The following is a 22,439-nucleotide window of genomic DNA, read 5'->3' on the forward strand; positions in this document are numbered from 1 at the left end:
CATGAATCTCAACCCAGAGCCATCTAGTCTGTAGCCTAGGGTTACATTAATTTCGACCTGCTATTGAGGTCTGTGCTTTGCCAATCTCCTGCATTTGCACTCACAACAAGGTGTGACTCAGCTCCAACTCCATGTACCAACTTTTCCTCTCCCATATCCCTGGGGGGAAATGTGGTGCTCTCAGCTGTGCTGCTCTGCTGATCCCAGACCTTGCTTTCAGCAACAGAAGGCAGATTTTTAGCCATGGCAGAGACCCAACTGCCTGCTTGCACTCAGAAAAACAGCAAATTATCCAGGCAACCCAAAATATCTAACTATGCTACCACTGCTTTGATACTTCCAACTATGTAATCTTGAATAAAATCATAGACCTTTTCTTGTTTAAAATAAAAAAGAAACTTTAACTAGATATCAGTACTCAGGTGGAGAGGGGATGATATTTGCTGGTTGCTGAATATGTTGTTTTTGTCCTTTTATATCTCCTGGCCATTCTGAACAACAGCAACATGGGAATTTGCATAGGCAAACAAACCTTCCTGATTTCCAAAGAACTGCCTCTTACTGTGACTTCTTGGATAGAGTACCCCTTAACAGTTCTCTTCAAATTCTCTTTCCTTGGTCACTTTAGATTGAGTTTCTGTGGGTCACATAGAATTGAAAATGTGAGCAGTAGCTGGGAGCAATTAGCAGTCCCTTTGCTAATTTCCCCCCTATGTGAAGGTGAAATTCAGGTAAGAAAGACTGAATATATACAGCTTGCTCAAAACAGACATTTTCTCCTAACTTATACAGCCTGCTGGACACCAAATTATCAAATCATAACCAAGGATCACTTCTGTCTTCTGCTACAAGGCAGAAGCAGCCCAGGAACATAACAAACTGGAGTGACATCTTATCAGGACATCACTGACACAAAGATTAACCCTTTTCCAACTAAATTATATACCAGCTTTTTTAAAAATAGTTCTGACAGTCTAGAGGAGGATTTGATTTTAGGTATTTTAAGGACAGTGCACCACTCCCTTTAATACTGCTCTGATGTAGTGAGAAAGAAAGCTGTGGAACAGACTGCTCAGAACTTCCTTTTCCTCTTCAGCAATCCTTTGAAAGTGCCCTTCACTCACAAACTGGTGAATCCTCATTTAATCTCCTGCCCGGTGGGACCCAGTCAAAGGGCAGCTCCTCCTCCCCTCCTGGAGAGAGCAGGGCTGCAGTGTCAGCAGTGGGAGTGAGCTGGAGGGTCACCACGGGAAGGGAATTTGTGACCTTCTGGCTCTAGGCTATGAGTTTGACCAGCTGAGCCATGCCCAAATGATCTCTCAGTTAATTTTTCACAGACTTAACAGAATCAGCAAGTCCCAACTACAGGTAAAACTACTTTGAGGGTATTCCCAGGTATATATTTAGCCTAGCTCATGTGGACACTCAAATGCAGGTACCTTTCTTAACTTCAGGAAGGCAGATATGCTTGAACTACTGACAGACTTTCCCGTGCTGCATCATGGCTCTGAGAGCCTAATTTACACAGGAATCAGAAAATACTCATACACAGAATGAAAAATCCAGAACCAGTGCCCCCACTTAATACAGCTGTGCACGTGCTGATGGCAAAACAGGAATATACCTGCAGTGTCCTGCTGTGACAGCTGTCACCCAAAGGTCCCACTGCTGCACCTGGTGTCTCATTATGAAGATGCTGTGTAAAACCGTGGCAATCAAAGCCACACAATGTGCAGCACAGCAGCTACTTGCTGAGCACAGTCCAGCTCAATTATTCTATAAGTAAGTGCCAGAACTCCCACCTCTCATTCCTGGTTTGAGCTAATCTTTCTCTGCTTTTCCCTGGGAGGCCTCTCATGCAAATCCTAAAGAACTTTTCCACATCGCAAGGAGACAGAGGTATAAAGCATGGTGTATTCAATATTGCTCTTGATTTCTGTAAAACCCATCAGTCCTACAAGGACAGTGAATTCTGAGGGGCATTAAAAACAGTGCTAGCGACAATCTGGAAAGGCCCTGCTAGAAACATTAGCTCTGGAGGAGTCTCAGCCAAAAAACACGAAGGGCACTGAGTGAAGGTGAGCTGAGAAGCATGCAAGCAGGAAAACTTGCCAATAAAAGGCACTCCTTCAGAACATAATGTTTTGTCTGACTGCTTTATCAGAAAATCAATTTACAACTGCTTCTTACTACTCTGAACTGAAAATGACAGGGGTGCAAAGGCTCTAAATCAAGGAGAGGAGGGCAGGCAGAGTAGGGCGGCCCTCATTCACTAAAACATTAAATATTTTCTACTTTGCATTTTAGAGAAATCCAGACTGTTATTTCCTTTCCCTGAGAGTGTTTTTTGTTTTGCTGTTTTGATTTTCAAACAGAACAGTTTCTGCTACCCACAGTTAAAATAACCTTGTGTCAGTCACCCAATGCTCTGGAGCAGTCTGGTCTATTTCAATAAACTTTTCAAGGCCAAATATGTTCAGAGACGCCTAAAACTGCTGATTTAGAATAATCCTGTTATTGAGAAGAATAAATGCTTTAGATTTCAAACCGAGGATTTTGGTAACAACATCATCACAAACTGATAAGAAAATTCTGGTAGCACTTTCCAACCTGGAAATCAATCTACAAAAAACTTTAATTGTAATTTGAATTGATCTACTTAAAATATTATCATGTCCCTTTATTCTTGCATTACTTCAGAATAGTTTCAGTTTTGTGTATGAGTTCTCTGACAAGCAGGAAAATGCAATTCACCCTTCTCTTTGCTTCGTCCTCTGCCACTGCAGCATTTGTCCAATTTCTCCTGTTACTCACCAGTTCTCAATTTTCCGGCATGGCCTAATTTCACCATTCAGTTTTCACACACAATTCTGCTTGAACATGGCCTTTGTGTTCTCCAGTACATTTTGTATTCTTACCTGTACACACAGAGGCAGCACGGTGCCCCCAGCATGCTCTAAAAAGTAATTAAACATGCACATTTTTCCCACCGTGTCTCAACCTCTCCCAGAACGAGCAGGGAAATTAACAAACAGTGGCATACCACTCCAGACAGCTCCAAGTCCACATAAACAGCTCTGACAGTCTCCACTTTTTCCCTCACTGTTCCAGCTTGTAAAAATCTTATCTCTTCATACTTGGGAGACTTAATACTATTTGCTCCACTGTCAAGATGGCTCAACATGTTTGCCTGTTAAGGCCCACAGGTCCTACATCTCTTCAGCAGGTCCATATTGCTTTCCCAGTAGCTGAGAGGCTCACTCACCTCCTTGTGGGAATCCTTATGTGCTTCCAGTGTTTTCATGATAGTCAACTCTGCGTAATTCTTAAACCTCGCTGGCTGGTTCCGCAGGATCTCCCTCAGGACTCGCAGCGCCAGGGCTCTGATCGAATGCTGTGTCAAGAAAAACAGACATTAGTAAAAGATCAGGAAAAGATTAGAAAAAGTTGCTTCTCAAAATCATAGTTTGAAGTGAATTCTCATGGCTCATCAGAAATTCACATAGCTCCCTATGCCACCAGCTCCAGTGGAGTGAGCAGTGGGATCAACGTAATAAAACTTCGAATTGGGCTCCTTGCTTGCTCTTGGTACAAAAAACCACATAAAAATGACTGTTCTCACATACATGAGAATCAGAATGACTACTTTTCTAAATTCCATATTCTTTTGGCAATGAAGTACAAATCTGCACTCATAGGAGAACATCTGCATTACACGAATCTACAAAGAAGGGCAAATCATGTATGTTTTGCCTTTCCTCTTTTGCTCAGCTTGGCAGATATCAAACTGGGCTCCATCCATGCCACAAAGCTGTTTCTCATGTACTAAAGCAGTAAAATTGACTCCTCCTATAACTCCTATGGAAATTACTTGCAAGGACTGAAGTTACTGTAGTCAACACTGACTATCTCTTCATCTTCCATATCAAAAGATCATGAAGAGATTTATAACACCTGTTTCAATTTCATAACTTACATTAAATTTTTGACCTGTGGCCACTCCAAATAGATTTCATTATTTCAGGAGAGGAATGCATACTTTATTTCATCCTCTGCCTTTAAAATATGTGCTTTGCTATTCATCTGCAAAACTCACATGTACTTAAGACAAAGTTGCCAGACCTCCTGATACTTGCGCGACGGTGCTATCATTAAACACATAGAACTAGAGCAGTCCATGAATCCTTAAACTATGAACAATGACTGAGAAAATGCCACCCACCTACTCTGCTTCAGAATTAACATTTCTGAGAGCATGAGATATATTTGACAAGGAGTGTAAGAAATACAATAGATTTTTGAATCAGATGAAACAAAAAAAAAAAGAACTGTGAGTGCTCTGACACCTCAATACTGTAGATGTTGTTCAGATGGAGTGTGGCTCTGATGTGAAGGTGCAGTGGGGTGTTGAGCCTTTACAAATATCATTATGCTGCAAGCTGAACAAATATCCCCAGATAGAAAAAAAGCCTACCTGTAAGTTACCACTGTAATCAACTACCAAACATAAAGCTGTGATAACACAGTTTTTTTAACATTTCAAAACAAGATCTCCTATAAAAGCAGCTTGTTCTTGGCAACATTTTTACAAGAGACAGAGACCCATCCCATAAGGTCTAATACCCTGGGTCTTTATACCACACAGAGGAAAAAATTTAATTTATTCTAGAATGCTTTTATTCTCCTTGCTGGGAATAAACTCCTAGCTATATTATACCTAAGAGTCTGTAACTTCATCCTAACTCTGAAGAGAGTAACTGAAGTCATGACAGTTTTTTACTAGACTAGAACTTCTTTTCTGATTCTAGTAATTTATTAGCTATTTATTAGTAACACTGGAGGGAGGAGGAAAAACTGGAGCATTTTGGAGATAACTTAAAACTCATCACTGAACAGAGTGAAAACTAAAGTAGAGTTGTCAACCTTCAAAAGAAAAAATGAGCACTGCAGTATCACTGATGAGTGGCAGGTTTCATTTAAACTGGTGTGCAGGAATTTTTACCCAAGATAAAGCAATGTACAGGAGAGTTAAGACAAAATCTACATCTCACATCTTTGTCTCCAAGCGTTTCCAGCAGCAAGAGCAGAATGGTTTTGAAATGTTCCTCCCAAACTCCAAGATTATCTTCCCTTGTGATCTTTAGCAATTCCAGGAGAGCTCCTTTCCGCTCCTCCACACGCTCGTTGTGGTTGGAGAGCTCTTTCAGAAGGTCAGCCACCAAATCCGAATGGTCAATGGGAACTTCTAGGACAAATGGCAGCAAATCATTTGGAGAAATGGGGAAAAGATCAAAGATGCCAAGACCGCTCACCCTCTACAGAGTAAGGTTCATGTATGTACCAAGGGGCTCCCAAAAAATGCATCAATTCCAGGCAGCCTCAGTCAAGCAGGCAACAGAATCTGACTAGCCCATAATTTAACCTGAGTTCACAGCATGGCTCATGCATCTGCACATGGGTTCTAACGAACCAGGAAGAGACAACAATTGGATTTCTTCCAGTTCCAACAATTACTTCTACAAGATGAGAACTGCCGTGGTTTTTCCCAGACATACACACCCAAAACCAGTGGTCACATGTATGACCTTTAGATTAAAATACAGTGACTCATCAGTGTACTGCAAAAGAATAAAGATGATGTGTAGCTGCAATTAAATGAAGTCAAACACTCAATAACAACAAGCTGTTGAGTGAGGCATCTCAGCCATGAAGAGGGGAAGGTCCCAAAGCAGTGTCCCTACAGATGGATGTGGATGCTTAACGGAGTAGCTTGCAGGAAACCTCACGCAAACAAGAATCGAAATCACAGTGTAACATTTTTTTCTCAATAGCCATGGACGAGGTTCTGCTGGGACATGAGAACAAAGGATATTTCATACCAAGCCTCAGATGCAAGCTAATACACAACACATGCACAGGCAGGCACGTATCTGAGGCACTACCCATACACAAATGCACCAGGAAAGGCAGCTCTCTGCCTGCAGTGTCACAAGGTGAGCTGATACGAACCATCCCGAAGCTGATCCATGTCGTCATCGAACACTGCTTCCTTCAGGGCAGTCTTGTCATAGGTGTTAATGGTGTCAGTGTAAGGATAGGGGTTGTACTCCCGAGCACGGGGCCCTGAAAAGGCGCGGGGAGGCTGAGTGTTCAGGAGGGAGGTTTTGTTATCCAGAGCCATCCTCCCGCCTTCCACAATGTCACTACTTCCACGGACATCACCACTAGGGAGAGCAAGGCCACCATCTCGAGACACCTGGGGGAATCAGAGAAAAAAAAGGTATGTTTGAAATTCTATGCAAACTGTAGCATTTTTGGAGTTCACCCACCAATACGAAAAGCCACAGAATTATTTACATGTATTATTTATAATACTTCAGTAAAACTTTGATTACTACCTCTTTCTTTCACACAACTACATCTGCTCAAAAATATCTCATGATCACAGTTTCTGTAACCACTCTTGCAACGTAAGATACCATATAAGCTGAATACTTGAAGTGATCACAGGTCCTAAGCCTGTGAGGGAGACCATCCATGCATTATAAGAACTAACATTTCCCATTACAGACCTGACTACACATATTCCATGGCAAAAGCCTTCACTGAGCCATGCTGAGCCTGAGGAACACTAGCACTGCTTCCATTCTTCATGGAATTACACAGAAGCCCCAATGAGCACATTTCACAGGAGGCCAGAGTTCAAAGGGAGCCAAGGGAAACAGTCAATGAAATCCCATAATTAAGGTACAAGAAGTTAACAACCAATAAGCAGAAGATGCCTGTAAGAATACAGCAGGAATAGTTGGATTTTCTACACTAGCAATCCACAGAGAGGTTCGATCACAATGACTTTAAAACTTCTATCTGAGGGCAATAATCAATGGAATACTTACAATGTCACAGTCTTTCTTTCCATCACGTTTGATTGGCTCATTCAGGTCCTCTTGACTACGGAAACTAAATTTCTCAATTGCTTCTGTGACTCCACGAAGAGAGCTGTAGATTTCATCAGAGTTTAGGTTCTCCGTGTCATAATCCAGCATACTAAAGACCAAACGTATATGAAATGTTACAAATGAAATTGGAATCCGCTTCTGACTGTTAACAAAAACAAGCTGGAGACAGACGGTTTGGAGTAACCTTTCTAACAGTGACTTGTAACACAACATGGATGGAATCAAAGCAGAGTTCAGGTCTGAGTTTCCCCTCAAATGGGGCTAAAACAAGGAGAACACATTGCTGTAAATGAAGGGAAAACAGATCCACTGTTTCTTACACTCAATAAGTGTGTAAGAGCCATAAGAGCTACTTTCTGTAAACCAAAAACCCTATCCCCAGTGTGGCAGTGGTGTAATTTAAGAAGGAAAATATCAATCACTATGAGAACTCAAAGGGTTGTGACAGCTGGTGGAAATGAAATCAGTGAAATTTAAGTTTAATAATATATGAAACTATGACAGATTTAAATGGAAAGGAAAATGTAACTTGACATTAACCTTAGTCTACCACAACCCATTTTAATTTATAAAGCAATAAAACCTAACACACTTGCACAGCGCCTTGATAAAAAAAGCATTTCAGTATTTGGCCTAGCTTTGGGAATTCTCTCACTCAAATCTGACACTTTCTTGCAGTCTATCTGTTCCTCAGAAATTTCTCAGCAACATAAATCCTCAAAAGTTTTGGGATTCCTTGAGGAGCTATCCAAAATTCAGTCCTATGATAAAATGCCTTGCATGCAAGAGGAGATGATATTACTAGATCTGGCAAAAAGAAGTTCCTACAACCTTCAAGAAAATAAAAAAGCATTATTGGCAGGGCTTTGCTCTATCTAGGAGAAGTTGAGTTTGCATGACAGTCACTAAATTAATAGATCCAGCAAGAGAGAACAATTTCTGGCAAAATCTTAGACCTCAGTAGAGCCAGAAGCAAATAGACTGAATCAGACATTTACATCAAGTTGTTTGTCAATAAATGAAAAGAAGTGGCTCCCTACAGTGGTGAATTACTATTTCATAACAATTTGGGAAGAATGACAGGATGGGCTTGGAGGCAGATGGCTGAATTGAGTTGTGTTCCTTTTCCATAAAAGAAAGATTCCCTATGAGGTGGGTGGGGGGAAAACCCAAACAAACAAATAAGAAAATCCCTTCTGAATTTTGGGTATACAACTGTTGTTTTCAGTGGAACCAAAAGTAAGATATTCAATATCTATTAAATATCTAGAACCACAGGGTTTTTTCTGGAAGAAACTTGGGAACTTTAGACAGAGGATAAGATTGGCTGCCCAATTCCTTTGGGATTAACACCCTGAAAATAGCCATAATCCCTGGCTCCCAAGCAACGTGTTCGCACTACACTCACACAAGCATCAACACCATATACTTTGGCAAAGAAACCAAAGAACAACTCCCCCAAAGAGTGTCTGGCAGGCCAGGGAGAATGAGAAATCACTTAACAGGCCAAGATCAGGAAACAAAAGCTGTTCATAAACCATACAGAAGTCAAAGTATTTAAGGTTTTTCAGACAGCTGAACAACAGTAATGCACTGTGATGGCTTTCCAGACAGAAGGCAAGGCAGTCCTTAGGTTCTTTAGAAGTACCAGTCAGGAATAGGAAAATCTTGGTTTCATACAATCTCAAAAATATATGTTTTGAACTCAAGCATGTTTAATTCATACATCTTAAAGGGTTTTTCTTGCAACGTTTAAGTGGGCAATGAAATCACCATTTGAAAAGGTACACATGTGACTGTACCTGTATACTCACACCAAGAGATGACATGACTTACCAAAGGTCATACAATTAAATCCATGGCAGAAAAACCAAGAAATCATCACAAATATAAAACTGACACTAAATCTGCTTAAATCATCACTTCTTTCCTCAGGGATGAATTTTGCCCCACACTGTTAGCAAAGAACAATCAGAATACAGACTCTTCAGTGCTAAAGGACAATGGCAACTTCCCAGAGCCATCAATCTGATGCACTTGTCAAAGCTCAAACCCACATTTTAATAAAAATGTAAAGAATCCAGTGATTTCGTATGTCAGGAGTAAGCCTGTGTAGGAGGTCACATTATGGCTGTGCTCTACATGAATGAAAATTTTACAATGTGAACACGTCTCTACTGACAGTACGTGTGCTGGAATACTTCACAGACAACACAATGGAGGGAATAAAAGTAAAATGGAACTACACTCACCTTTCAGGTTAAAAAAAAAAAAAAGGGCACAAAAGGGAAAAAAATTAGGACCCATGCAGAAAACTAGAGGAAAGGCACAGGATGAATAAGAAGTGAGTAGAGATGAGCAGTGTTTAGGGATGTCACAACATTATTTTCCATCTGCTGCACAAATCCAATGCAGCTGTCTATAAGTTTATGAAGACAAAATTTGGCAGTTTTCCAGTCTGGCATGAAATACATTTTACTTCCATAAACTGTTGTTCAGTTTCCAATCCAAACTATGTGTAAGTAATTCACAGTTTAGTGTCTTCAAGCAGCACACAGTAACTCATGTCCTTGCACTTTCAGGCTCTGGGCTAGAATGTATGTTACATTATTTCAAACCTTACTATCTGGTGCCAGATAAAAGAAGACAGAATAAACACTCTCAACTAGTTTTATCCCAAAAATCAACAGGGATTTCCTCCACAGATATCTCCACAGTGTCCTAGCAGAGTCAGAATATTCATTTAAAGCTTTTAATGCTGCAGGTATTCACAGAGGTACCTACTACTGAATTCTGCTTTCTCTCTCAGATGTCACAGATTCTCAAATTTTGAGCCCTCAAAGAAAAATGTCCATGCTTTTCTTTCAGTATCTTTTCATTAAGACCTTTTGCTTTAAGGAAAGACTATATATATCGTCCCTCCTTAGGCAATAGACATATCTAAGTCAGGAGAAACCACATTTACAAATGGTCTGTTGCCAGGGTTTAAACTTAAAAAAATATCCAAGGATTTTAAGAGAGACCTGACAAATTAAATTTGTATTCAGGTCATGTTTTTTACTTAAAACTAGCATACAGCTTTAGTCCAGTGTATTGATCCAAGAGCTGTATGCAGACTGGAACAAAATGTGAGGGCACAGGAGGAGGAACAGATATTGAAACTGCAATTGATAAACTCAAAATCTTACGGTAAGGTAAGGAAAATTTTAATTTCAATACTACAAATTCCCAAGATGTTCCACAATTACATTATACAAAGGAAGTTCTATGTGAAGACACTCCTGAGCTGTTTGTGTCCATCTGGAGGTACTCGAGTGACACGTGCATACTGCAGCCAAATTGAAAGATCCAGCCCCTGGTATTGTAACACAACCAGTGCCTGCCAAAAGTGCTCAGCAACTGTGTTCTGCATTGGAAACTGACTGTGAAGCATCTTCCCTGCCATCTCCTTGAATGGGTGCAAGAGTCTGAAAAATCCACTTCTTTTATCCCACTTGCATGCTGTATCTTCCTCAGCGAGCAAGTGGGTGCCCGTCACCCCTCTCTCTCTGAAAGCTTTCATCATCTCTTTTCCTTTTCCAGCCAAAGCCTCTGCAAGTCCCACATCTGAACAAATCCCGTTTGTGAAAGGTAAATAATACTGTGACACCTCAGACAAAGGTTTAACAGGTAGCTTGTTACCTGGGAGAGTAAGAGCGTCTGAAAGTCTTGTGGGAAGGAGCAGTGGGGATGGAGTTAGGCTGAGAAAGGGGAGGGGGGTGCTTCGACAGCCCATCTGCACTCCAACCCCAGAGCCGACTGCCGTGACCAGAGGAGAAATAAAAGAGAGAAAAAACAGAGAAAGGAGAGGGAGGAAAAAAAAAGAAACTATAATCTGAGTGGCTTAGTGCTGTCATGCTGCCTTGGAGAGAGAAAAAAATTAATAGAAACAAAATTAAACAATACTACTCCATTGAGCCTCAAGACTTTGTTTTGGCCTTTATTATTCATTTCCATTTTTATTCCTAACATAGTATGATTCACAAAAAATCCAGTCCCTGCTTGTACTAACCAGCAGATCTTACAAATGGATATAAACTCCATTTATAATGTTCTATGCAAATAATCCCTGACCACACATGTATTCAAACTCTAAGCAGGTATTTCTAAGCAACAGGATTTCTCTGGAAGAAAGGAAAATTGGAATTTATATTTTTATTAGACACCTGAAGGTACCTTGTAAAGCTTGTCTCCTGGTGCCTCTATAAAAGCCTGAAGTCAGGCCCTACACAATCAGAAAACCTTTGCAAGGCTTAATATCTGATCCTGTTTCACTGAACCCAAATATGCAGCAAGTGAAAGGCAGTCTGGAGTATAAATGTACCACGGGGACTTGGCCCAGGTGTCAGCAGACAAAGTTGGAAAGACTGGGTGAAGCCAGCCTCTGAGTTGATTCAGACTGCTCCTTAAACTTCATAGGCCTCTTTAAGTTATTGTATGACACTGTTCCTTTAGGTCATGACATCCATTCCTGTGTCAATTTGTCTAATCTCTGCTTTTGTTCTTTTTCCCATTATGGTACATGGATTTTCAAAATCACTCCTCAATGAGAACAGACGCTTGAGCTGGTGGAGTATTCACAACACCACTTTGTTTCTATTACATTTCAGCACATTGTCTTGGATAGCTGTATTTGTATATACGCAAGTGAAAGATACTTTCACATGAGAAGTGACAAACAAATCAAGAACTGCTCCAGAGCAAACAGCAGCAAAGCCAGTTAAAAAACTCCTCTGAAGAGTAGTGTCAAGAATTTCACTCATTAACCAGCAATCAAATCCCACAGCTATTACATGCCAGTATTATCAAGGAAATACCCCAGACTCCCAGACTGCTGATCAGAAGTCTCACAGCTCAGGTCTCACCTACCTGAACACAGGCCACCAAACAATGCAGGCTTGTCCTTGTTGTATAAAGTGGGTGGCTTATTTCAGTTCTGTTACCATGCCTTTGCTTGCTCAACTTAATACTAAAAGCATCAAATTTTGTTTTTAACAGTATTTTTTATTATCACTGAAACAGCAAGCATGTTTACACAGCCAGATAAAATTATAGCCTTTTATTCTGATGCATTTTCTCTAAAGATCTTTGAAGGACTAAATTTTTTTTTTTTTTTAATTTTGCATGATTTTTGTTAATTTGTTTTTAATAATCAAAACTAAGCACAAGCTTCTGGGCTACTAATAATGGCAGAAACTCACTCCAAATTTTCATTTGATATTCCTTCAATTACTCCTACAAAATTCTAGGTGAAAACTTCTAACCTGAATGGAACATTTAAGTTTGCAGAAGTCAATTTACCATTCAGAACAGTATTCTAACACCAAAGGACTTCACAACTTAGCATTTTCCTTTTTGTACTACAACATAATTTATTAAATCTCAGAAGATTTTCTCTGTCCAACACAAATTTGAGCCATTTATCTGTGCTTTGCTTAGGAAACATTCTGTGCTTTCAGTATGAAATCTGAGGGGTTTTTCCTATTATCTTCAGTCTTCCCAAGTGCCCTTTCCTGTTTTCTTTTTCAGAATGCACGTCTTTCTTCCATAACTCCTCTCACCAAAAACTAAAACTGTTAAAGGGGGATTAAAAAAAAAAAAAAAAAAAAAAAAAAAAAAAAAAAAAAAAAAGGCAGATACAAATGCAGAAGTAACTCATAGATGTAGTGGATATGTTATAGTGACCGTGAAGCAGAACTGGAAGGAATAAATGAAGGCAGGAGAAAGGACTCTGTCCATGACCCTGAAAGCATGCTACCCTCTTGAAGACTTCAGGGGATACTTAGGTCAACTGGATAGGCAAATCAGCTGTTTGCATAGTCCACTTCAACTACAACATTCAAAACCTATCCACAGAGCCCAAATACATGTACACATAAATACACACACACACACACAACTCCCAAAAAAATCAGTCATCTGGAATACATACATAATACAGTAAATCTGTATCAATGAAACCTCGCTGACTAATGTTGAGGATATTGCCCACAAACCATTAGTAATATGGGAGAGCAGCTATGCTTAGCAGCATTTTTGTGTACCTACAGGAACAACATCCTTTCTACACACATCCCAGCTCCAAAGACACGTATACCTCTGGATTTGACTCCAATCTGTGAATCAAGAAAAAAAATACAAGGAAACCAAAACCTTCAAAACCAAAGCTGGCATTAAGAACTGGACATAATCCTTCCACTGATACACTCAGGCTGCCTGTACAAGACATGGGCAGGGACAAGGTAAGCACGGCCTGCACACAGAGCACCCCAGGGGGCAATGGGAGTACAAAACCTGATTACAAACCTTTGGCAGCAAGCCCCATGAAAATGTAAAGCCAAGCCCACTTTTGGAGGAGAGCTACACAAAGAAACGGGGAATCTTTACCCTTTTACACTGCTACCAGAATGACTTGGGCGTGCTTATGTTCCAAGTTTGTAGAGAGAAAAGCAACATTTCACAGCAGCAAATGACAAGCACTTGAAATGGAAACATGACACTGAGGCACCTATACCAAAGAATGCAATACTGCAGCATACCCTATTTACCACAATCTGTCAGCACATCTTTCAAAGCCTCTTCTCAGAAAGAAGGACAACCAGAGCTAAATTCTCCCTTTAAGTCAGGACCATGCCCAAACTGTGCTACACAAGACATTTTCAAGAAGGATGCAGTCCATCAGAGAGCATCAGAAGCTACTGCCCCTGATTTGCAGTACTTGCCACTGCCTTTTCTACAAACGGCAAAAATCTGCAGCTACTGTTGCATCTCAGACAGCACTCACTACAGGAAAGTACAGCTTCTCCCTTCTAAATATTTTAAACAGATTTCATAGCAGCTTCCACCTTTACCTATCACTGAAGTGTAACTTTTAAACGTCACTCTTGAATAACAAAATCCAGCAAGGAAGCAGGACACACTTCTCAAAAAGACATCAAAATTTTTGATTAAACAACTCAAAAAACTCTACAGAAAATGGAAAGAATTATTGTTTTCTAAAGGAAATTCCTGGCCAATTGCATCCATGGCAGAATGCTCTGGAATTATATGCCCTCTCAAACTAGTCCTTGAGAACAAATCATATATGGAAAAAACCCCTTCAGTTTCTAAACCTAATATGCTAGAAAGCAACAGCAACAATTGTACACTGGATGCTTTAATCAATACTTTGATATATGCCTCCTGATATCAAGAGGTGAGAAGAAAGCAAAGACAAATAGAAAACAGTGAGTGAAGTGGCAATAAACAATTGTGTCCCAATGGCAAAACTCAAAAAGCATGATAAAAGGTTGTGGGATTATAAAATAAGTGCCACATGCAAACATGGCAACAAAACCACAACGTAACCACAGGGAGACACAGTTAATAATTTCCCATGACAGAAATCAGCAGGGCAACAATGCTCAAGCTAGTCAAAAAGGAAGCAACATCATTGGAACCGTTCCCCTGAAACTCTACCACTTAATTTCTTAATGAAACCTTTGTGGAAAAATCTCATAATAGGCAACTCAGCTTTGGCTTCCAAACTCTTGGTTTAGTTTTGAATTACAGCAGATTTAGAAGTCACAAAGATGTATTTAGATATCCAAAATTTTCTCAGGAAATCCCAATGATTCCTATGCTGCTGGAATTAATATAATTATTCATTAAACCCTAAAGGCCTATACTTTTCCTGACATACTGGAATTCACAGTCTAAGCATCCCTTCAGAGGAAGTTCTGCAGGTAACAAGGGTAAATCAACAGATTTCAATGTAAACTACTATACTGCACCATGAATTGCAGTCCTCACCCAACATGTTTGTTTACGTTTCTTCCACAACCTGTCATGAAGAGGACAGGCAGACAAGGGCAGCAGAATTTAAGCCTTTCCAGCATGAACCAGAGCTTGTCCAGGTAACTGCTTGCTACTTTCCTCCCATATTTCTATGGTCCCCACACATCCTGTTTACAATGTCATCTCTCCTGCTCTAAGTTTTAATGCTGCAAAACATCTGCATTTCCAGCAGCCAAGAGTCCATGTTGGCTGAATGCAAGATTTTGGAGTGGAACAATATATTCTAGGGAAGCACCTGCAGCTTCAGCAGAACACCTGGTTGCAATAGATATGCTGGCCAAAAGACCAGGCCACTGCTCTGCCTGGTGAGGAGCCACATGAGTAATCTGGGAGGTATTCAGCACTGAAACACAGTCATCACCTCTGCATGTCCTGCATCCTCACAAAGAATAAGAGGGGAACAGCAGACACAGCACTTCTCTCAGCAGCACAAACCCTGTATTATAGTCAGAAGAATTACTGATTACAAGTCCACGCCTAAAAAACAGTCACAATCTGAAACTTTTGTTCTGATAGTCATCACAGACTTTATGCAATGACATATGCAATCTCAACAGGATCTTATTTCCAATGCTGCCAATTAATACTACCTTTATTATCCACAAATGTAATTCTGAAGAAGGCCACAAAAGAAAACTAATATGATAAGAAAAGACATTAAGATTACACAGACAGTATGAGGACTGTAACACTGAAGTCAATCACCAGCCACCTATTATCATGTTCAAACACTGTTTCTCTGCAGAACTGTAAACTTATTGTCTTGTTTTTGCTTTCAAAGTGAGTCATACTCTGCAAACGCACATTCAGTGTTGAAATCCTTTAGTATTTTGCAAGGGGTTTAATTAGCCTGCCACATTACCTTGGAGACAGTCCACCATGGGAACAGTTGGTAGGTGAAGTTAAGGGGCTGGTTCTGCTGCTGGAGTGCCGGGAAGGAGTCCGACCAAGGGTATTGCTGGGGGAACCCTGACACAGAAGCAGGAAGACAAGGATTAGCAACGTGTTGCAATGCACAGGCAGGAGTACAGCAGGTCCAAACAGTGCCTCTGTTTGCTCTAGACAAGCTTACTGCAGTTCTGATTATGCCTCATGACCTTAAAATCTGCAGCCATGGTTCATGTAGTCATTAATATGCTCCTGAAGATAAAGAAAGTGTGTGTGCACTTCTCTACAACCCACAGTACCTGCAATTTAAATACACAACATACATGTCTGGCCTGCAAATATTGCCATAGAAATGGTTCATCAATCTAGACTCTCAAACAAGATTTGCAAGGCTCCAAAATATGCTGACCATTACCCTGGCAATTTAGTATTCTAATTACACAGCTATTTTCCACATTGTCTAAAGCATTCTGATTATGCTTGTTAAGAGCATAAGCAAGGAGTCTAACTTACCATTTTTCCACTGGCCTGCACAATCTTTTATACCACAGTAAAACGAGTAGAAATTGCTCTCAATTCTGACACTTTTCACGTAGAGTCAAAAGTATTACAGAATCCAGACCATTTGCCTGGAAGCCTAATGCTGCAGTTCTAGCTTACACTAAATTCTACTTAGTCCTGTGGAAATGCAAAGATAGGAGGGCTCAAATTCCAGAAAGTTCACAAGATTTCCACATTAAAAAGACAAAAATTTCCCTAATCCTCGCTGCTCTGGGAAGTGAATGAAATTTCCTATTTAAATCTACTAACATATTCCTTCGTTGAAATAAAAATATGTAAGAGCTTCATATAAAAGCAAAACATAAGGTAATAGGCATAGACTGAGGTGACCTTGTAGGTCACATTAAAGACCCTGCAAGCTTCTTAACAGATAGTGTAACTGCTATTAAATCGATCTCAGTAATAGTTTTAAGCCCAGAAAATCTGTGGTATCAGGATCTGTTTTAGCCAAACAGTCATTACTGGCAGGACTTTCAAAAGCACCACCAACTTGAAAGCACAAACCCCACCAACTTTAATGCACTTCTCAGTCATTTTTTAATCTCTTCTGGTTAGGACTATAATAAATTTTAAAATAACTGAGTTTTTTATTTTAATGGTCCCTATTAAAAGCAACATCAAACAAAGGCCTCTCTTGCCATGTTGCTTCAAGACAACAGTTACAGATAATTCAAACTGAACATCTGCAACAGCTTATCAATGAGCTGCTGTCTCTGGGGCTCTGCTGTTCACAAGGACAAGGGCCTCTCACCACACTGGTGTTACTGGAGTTCTTGAGGTGGTTGTGCAGGAGCTTGGTAGCACCATCCTGGAATGTTTTTGGCAAGGCACCAAGTAACATGGTAAACTCAGGAGTGTTCAATTCAAAGAGAGAAATCAGGACTATTTGTGCTGCCTGAAAAGAAGAAGAAAAAGACACCATCAGTTTTTGCTCTTTGAAAAGGGCATGCATTCTCTTGGTAGTGATCCTTACAGTAAACGTGTGTTTCATTCAAAAAGAAGACTCCTCTACCAGACAAACCTTTGAAATGTTCTTTGTGATAGATCATAACGAATTACTAACAGCAAAAGTTAGTTTTCATTCTTAAAGCTTAAATATATTTCTGCATTTATATCACTATTTTCCCAGATGTGTAGTGTACAGCTGTTTCACAGTTAGTGAGAAACTCTTACCGTTGTCCTGTCTAGCACATATTTCAACCGAACAAGTTACTGCAAAGATTTACTGAAAACAAATAAAACCAGAAGTTCAAACAAGTATGAAGACTCTAGGACTGCAATTTGTCATTCCCGTGCTTTTTATTTTATGTGAATGGGATGAGTTCTCTTCCCACCCAAACCTCTTCTCTTCCTAGAGATCTCAAGTTTGTTTCATCAGATAATCCACCTCTCCTTGTAAGTCTTGACCACTCAGGCTGTTTCAGCAATAAAAAACTCCATCTGAAGTGGAAGATTTATGAGGATGGTGACAACCATCATTCTCTCAACCATGGATAGGCTAAACCAGATTTCTGAAATTTAGGAGAGTAAGTGAAATCGAGGTACCACTGAAACAATTGATAATTCTACCATTCATTTTACTGGGCAGGGTTTGCTTTATGTGCCTCAGAGAACTCCTGCCAGGAACAAGGATCTCTCCCCTAACCATTAGCAAACATACAGCTCTGCAGATCCTGAGCTAAGACAATGGAATCAAATGGGAATGGAAGCAGAATAAATCACAGTGTGCAGACCTGAAAAGTAATTAACATCACGTGTTCTTAACTAGACCTCCCCAACAGCATCCAACCTGTGTGGACACATCCATTCTGTGGGCTTTTTCCCTGACTTTACTTTGAAAGTATACAAACATTGATAAGAAGAACAATAAAAATGAAGCAGTGATGAAGGACCTCTGACAGTGTGCAGCAGCACCTTCTCCAAGGGAGGGTGTGGCCATTGACACATCAACTTCCAGAATACGTATCTGGACACAAAGCAGTGGGTGGCTTGGGCTCACAGAGCTAAGCAGCAAAGCTACACATGCTCTTGGAAAAGCATACACATATGATTAGGAAGAGCAGACATTTGGGGTTGACCCTTGCAGCAACTTTCTAAAATCTCCTGAAAATGAAAAATAACTTTGGAAAGGGTACAAATGTAATTCCCTGCTGGGGGGATAAATGTACATTCACTGTTCTCATCACTTTAAAGAAGCATTTCTTAGTAAATAATGTGCTTCTGAAGTTGCCATAATTAATTGTCTCTACAATTCCCTGTGGAGTGGAATTCTTCACAGATGATGAACTTGGATACACAAGCACCCTTCATAGTGGAGGGGAATCACAGTACCTCATTGTTTCAGTGTGCAAATTGCAATTCAAGCTATACTGTTTCTTCTGCCATCAGCAGCAACTAGCACAGCTTTATATATAAAACCATTTTCCATCCATGAAAGTTTGGTAAGTATCATCCTTTTCATATCACCAACAAAGGAACCAAGGCCCACAACACTCAACAGGCTTCCAAGGATGGCAGCAAACAACAGGTCTTCAGACTTCATTCCAGATGGATCATGCTGCCTCTCCTGCCAAAACTCACTGACTTGAACAGAAACACAGTATGTGATTATTCACTCCATTCTAAAGATCTAAGGATGAAAGAAGTGGGGAGATAGTTTTCCCCATGGCTTTCTCAACTCCAACATCTACCTTCCTCTGACCTGAAGTTTTGGACAACTCTGCCATGAAGCCTGCCTGGTATCCAACAAGGAACTGTATTTCTGTCCATTTTGATCCAAGAACTTTTAAGCTTTCACCAACACAGTATTTTCTGTAATAAAAATATTACTGCACACAAGAGATCTCAGAACAAGGAACAGCAAGTTGAAGTGAATGCAAAGTGACAAGTCATGCCAACGTACATTCCTGCTGGTGAACGGCATGCGTACCCTCGATAGTTAAGAGTGGACATGCAGATCCTCTGTGTCAGAACAAGCAGGTCTCACATTCACCGAGATTAAAAAAACAAACCAACAAAACCAAAAAACACCCAAACCAAACCCCACAAAAATTCATCAACCAGGTTCACAGATTGAGAGATCGCTTAGAGATTAGAATATCTGCAATTATCAACTGGTAAGTCAGGAGCTGCCCAACAGAGATATTTGAGATGTGTCTCAGAGATCTGAGAGAAACCTTCAGCAAAGCTCCACCACAAGCACTAATAGCACAGACACTGTCTTACAGGACTAGCTGAGAGAAGTTTCAGGTCTCAGAGGTTATTACAGTTCTGTTCCACTTTTGCATTTTGGCTTTAATAAAAACAGAACTACATCCGCCATCCCTCTTTGCACAAAATACAGCTTGTCTTCAGGAGTGTCTGCCAGAATTCTGTTTACTCAGTGCTCTTCAGCAGCTTTCCTGTCACCTGTAAATAGTCACTGGGCTTTGAATTAAGTGCTTAAAAGTAGCTCCCAATGCTCACAATCTTCTGTGGCCTCAAAGAAAACAGACCTAGAGTTTATGTCTTTTGAAATAAAGCCAAGGACTACTACATCCTGAGAGTGGTACTCCAGTAAAGGTCTCAAAGGCAACACTGGAGTTACATGGGTAAAACCCGGTCTATGTTCTTTCTAAATTGTCCTCAGATATGCAACAGCACTTCTAGGTTTATTTCAGGCAAAAGTCATTATTTGAAAGTCTGCCCATAATTTCCTACTTAATATTTAATACACAAAGGTCTTGGTCCCTACCACCATAAGGTCAACGTTGTTACTTAATGGCCTGAAAAGCTGGAAGCTTCATATCACATTTGTAACGTGCTCTAAGTTTCACTCCTGCAATGCTTCTGACACAAGTGATTTTATTTCAGTAATGAAGAGCATCAGGAGCAGCATTTCCACATCTGTTCTAATAGTTAGATCTGGAAAAACTTCATAATACTCTAAGTTTCAATTATCTAGCACATTTTTACCTAATCAAATGACATCTTCTACAGATAATGTTTCTAAGAATTTTAAATCTGTGGATTTTCAGCTTGTGACAAACCAGAGACATTTTCATAATCTCTGAATTTCTGGACGTCTTCTGAAAATCTTGCTTCATTAGATTTCTGCCAGAATAAATAAATGTAACAAGCAACAAAAAACCTTATTTCTGTATACAATGTACAAACATTCACCATGCAACACTCATGCTTGATGATATTTAGTCTGAAGAAAGTCGTATCTGAATTCTCCCTTGTCTTTGTGTCCCTGTACCATTAGTACAGAACACTAATCCATCTCCTTCAGTGACATATAACGTAGACCCTACAGATTATCCAATCTTAATTAAGGCATTCTCTGCTGGCTTCAGCTGGAGAAACTCTAGTCACTTTAGAGCCTGACTGTGCGAGAGAGGGGGTCTGGCTCAGTGTCAGGTTCTTGAATCATTTGCAAAGGACTGCTTATGTAACTTTACTATTTTCCTTATCACAATGCAGTGAGAGATCAGATTCCACAAGCCGGTAGCAGCTCCAGAAGTTCCACGCTTAGGTCACTGCAATTCCTGCTGTCCAGCAGTGTCAACTGCTAAAGAGACACAAATGCTTCAGTAATATCTGAGTTTTGTTTTTACCTACATGGCGGATGATAATCAGATTTATCAAAATCTCTAACTTTTTCAACTTGGCTGAATTATAATAAAGTGTCTTTGAAATATTTTGGGCTTATTAGGCTAACAGATCAAGGCTAAGTAGAAAAATCCATTAATTTTAGAAATGAAATGTGGTCAGTGACCTACGGTTAATAAAAGTTCCTTATGATTGCTGTTGCTGCTGCTCCAGTGGACCAAGCAAAATAAACAGATAGCTACTTGAGCTACATGAAGGCAGCTTCCAAATTACTCAAACATCTATTGGTGATGGGCTTCCAACACTGGCAGCCCCATAAAAAAAAGGGACTTTGTACCCTGATCCTTTATGAGGAGCTACAATAAGAGAGTTAACACAAAAAAAACACAGCAAAGCCAGAAATTACTTCAGACAGACACACTTTTTTCAGGCTCCCAGTCCAGGTCTCTTTTCACAGCTAGACAGTTGAGTTGAGACTGCAAACACAATTAGTGTGATTAGTGCACAAGGCTTTCAGTCTACCTGTTTACATTTCTCTTCCAAGTTTCCTTCACCAGGCCCTGAGGAGGCTGTAGATGTCCTAGCTGGCAAATCCTCACCCACCCAACTATGCATCGTCTGGGTTTGACAAACAGGAAAGTTGGTATTATTCAAAGAAAACACAGATTTCAACTCAATCACCTGAACAATACACATGCTGTATTTTTCAAGAAGAATTTTGATAAACTTCTTGCTTCATTTCAAGTAACGGAAACTAAAAACCATTATTTGATGTCATCAGAAGAACATTCCTTTTGGCAGAGGGCAGCTGAAATTGAATTTAGAATTAAATCTGGCAACAGCTCTCAGGCTTACAGATCATCCCTTAGTTCTTCTACAAGGCTTTGCTTTGGCAACCTCCTGGTGGCCTCCACAACCACTTGAAAACCTCTGCTGAGGTGCAGAGCCTAGGCAGTGCTGAAATTATGGCACTTGCATCAGGCCAGCCAGGAACAGGGGAATAGGTGCATCTCCCCGCACCTGCCCTCACAGATACCTCTAAGTTCAGAGGAAGTTACAGTTAAAAACTTGCAAACTCCTGTCTCCAGTTCTGGACATCAGTCTGATGGACCAACACTGCCTATAAATACCTTTTATCATGTGATCAGTCTGGGGAAGACTGCCACTCACTAACGTCTACTTGCTTTTGACAAACATAATCATATTCTGAATGCATCACACACTTCACCATTCAAAGAAAAATGTGGGTTTTAATAACTTACAGCAGAATAGAACAGAGAAGCTCTCTCTCATGTCACTTTGAATTATACTAAACTGCAGATCAAACAGAGATCCACTGAGATCAAGGGGCAGCACTTGTGCGTTAGGCAGCTTGTATTAGCGCGCACTGGCACATGGCTTCAATTCTCCGGCGAGTAGCTGGTGTTAAGTGAGTTATTCACATCTACTGAGAGTTTGCAAGCTCTAAACAAGTGTTATTTCAGTGTACTTTCCAGCGGACAATTAAGTATTTGCTGGCATTGAACAAACAAAAAATCTACCAAACCAAACCTTCTGCTTGTT

At 40.2% G+C, this 22,439-nt stretch overlaps 1 protein-coding gene across 2 annotated transcripts in view; it reads right to left on the minus strand.

Moving 5' to 3' along the window:
- Positions 1 to 22,439, minus strand: part of CLASP1 (cytoplasmic linker associated protein 1) — a 171,377-nt gene that overhangs the window by 15,128 nt on the left and 133,810 nt on the right. Inside the window, exons 30-36 of one of the 2 annotated variants that reach the window (XM_066323059.1) lie at positions 21,399 to 21,494; positions 17,035 to 17,178; positions 15,697 to 15,803; positions 6,897 to 7,047; positions 6,010 to 6,256; positions 5,052 to 5,245; positions 3,266 to 3,394 (exon numbers count right to left, since the gene is read on the minus strand). In XM_066323059.1, coding sequence (XP_066179156.1) covers positions 3,266 to 3,394; positions 5,052 to 5,245; positions 6,010 to 6,256; positions 6,897 to 7,047; positions 15,697 to 15,803; positions 17,035 to 17,178; positions 21,399 to 21,494 — 1,068 coding nt within the window. The remainder of the gene's footprint in view (positions 1 to 3,265; positions 3,395 to 5,051; positions 5,246 to 6,009; positions 6,257 to 6,896; positions 7,048 to 15,696; positions 15,804 to 17,034; positions 17,179 to 21,398; positions 21,495 to 22,439) is intronic. The other variant, XM_066323060.1, reaches the window with a different exon arrangement.

The sequence above is a fragment of the Sylvia atricapilla genome, chromosome 7, assembly GCF_009819655.1.
Source record: "Sylvia atricapilla isolate bSylAtr1 chromosome 7, bSylAtr1.pri, whole genome shotgun sequence".
Classification (NCBI taxonomy): Eukaryota; Metazoa; Chordata; class Aves; order Passeriformes; family Sylviidae; genus Sylvia; species Sylvia atricapilla.